The 1,479-nt window shown below is 42.6% G+C and overlaps 1 protein-coding gene across 2 annotated transcripts in view; it reads left to right on the top strand.

The window, feature by feature from the left end:
• GLG1 (golgi glycoprotein 1) overlaps positions 1–1,479 on the top strand; it is a 195,431-nt gene that overhangs the window by 139,424 nt on the left and 54,528 nt on the right. For both annotated transcript variants that reach the window (XM_011976791.1, XM_011976790.1), the window contains one exon: positions 775–978. In XM_011976791.1, the coding sequence (XP_011832181.1) occupies positions 775–978 (204 nt within the window). The remainder of the gene's footprint in view (positions 1–774; positions 979–1,479) is intronic.

Here is a 1,479-nt window from a genome sequence, read left to right as displayed (position 1 = left end):
TTTTTAACTTGACTGAAAGCACTGTTATTTGGGAAATGCCTGGCGATTTCGGCAGCGTAATTTCAGTATTGAACTATGACCAGAACTTTGAGCTGATGTGGGTTTTTTGTTTTTTGTCTTTTTGTTTTTTTGGGTTTTTTTGAGACAGAGTTTCTCTCTTTTCTCTCTTGTCACCCAGGCTGGAGTACAGTGGCACGATCTCGGCTCACTGCAACCTCCGCCTCCCAGGTTCAAGCGATTCTCCTGCCTCCGCCTCCCGACTCGCTGGGATTGCAGGCGCCCACCACTGTGCCCGGCTAATTTTTTGTATTTTTAGTAGAGATAGGGTTTCACCATGTTGGCCAGGCTGGTCTCGAACTCCTTACCTCAGGTGATCCACCCGCCTCGGCCTTCCAAAGTGCTGGAATTACAGGCGTGAGCCACCGCACCCAGCCCTGTTGTGTTTCTTACGAATTTTTGACATTTTAAATTTTTAAAAGTTCAGGTTCTTATTTCTAGTTAAACTATAATACTTAAACTTCCTAGGATCTCTGTTTCCATTTGTAGCATGCAAGCATTATATTCTAACTGAAGATTATTGAGAGCATTTTCTTTAACTTCCACAGTGTGGTTGGTTCTTACCTGATTTCTCAGCAGAACGTTAATAAGCCAACTCTATGGTGGGGATTTATTACTCTGTGTGTGTAGGGGTGTGTGTGTGTGTTTAGCCAAATGTTGTTTATTTGAAACCCATGTGGTGAAGGTTTTAAAATATTAATATCCTCGCTATTTTAGGATGCACATTCACAAGGTGAGGTGGTATCATGCTTGGAGAAAGGCCTGGTGAAAGAAGCAGAAGAAAGAGAACCCAAGATTCAAGTTTCTGAACTCTGCAAGAAAGCCATTCTCCGGGTGGCTGAACTGTCATCGGATGACTTTCACTTAGACCGGCATTTATATTTTGCTTGCCGAGACGATCGGGAGCGTTTTTGTGAAAATGTGAGTCAGCTCAGAAGCTATTCTTTTCTTCCTTTTATTTTTACACATATATAATTTTGTTTTAATTAATTAAATTTTGTTGTGTTTTGAGAGACTGAGTCTCACTATGTTGCCCAGGCTGATCACGAACTTCTGACCTCAAGCAATCCTTCCAGCTCAGCCTCCCTAATTTTTGAGACAGGGTCTTACTGTGTTGCCCAGGCTGGTGTGCAGTGGTGTGATCATGGCTCACTGCAGCCTCCAACTCTGGGTGCAAGCAATTCCTCTGCTTCAGCCTTCCAAGTAGCTAAGACCATAGGAAAGCACCATCTTGCCTGGCCAATTTTTTAAAAAAATTTTGTAGAGATGGGGCCTTGCTGTATTGCCCAGACTGGTCTTGAACCCCTGGCCTTAGATTGTCCTCCTACCTCTGTCTCTGAAAGTACTACAATTATAGACACGAGCCACTGTGACTTAAATATTTTTTAATACTCTATTCTAACATAAAATAAGCCATCAAGA

Source organism: Mandrillus leucophaeus, unplaced genomic scaffold (genome assembly GCF_000951045.1).
Source record: "Mandrillus leucophaeus isolate KB7577 unplaced genomic scaffold, Mleu.le_1.0 Scaffold17, whole genome shotgun sequence".
In the NCBI taxonomy this organism is placed as follows: Eukaryota; Metazoa; Chordata; class Mammalia; order Primates; family Cercopithecidae; genus Mandrillus; species Mandrillus leucophaeus.
Note: the sequence above shows the minus strand (reverse complement) of the source record. Positions and strands in the feature narration are given on the sequence as shown.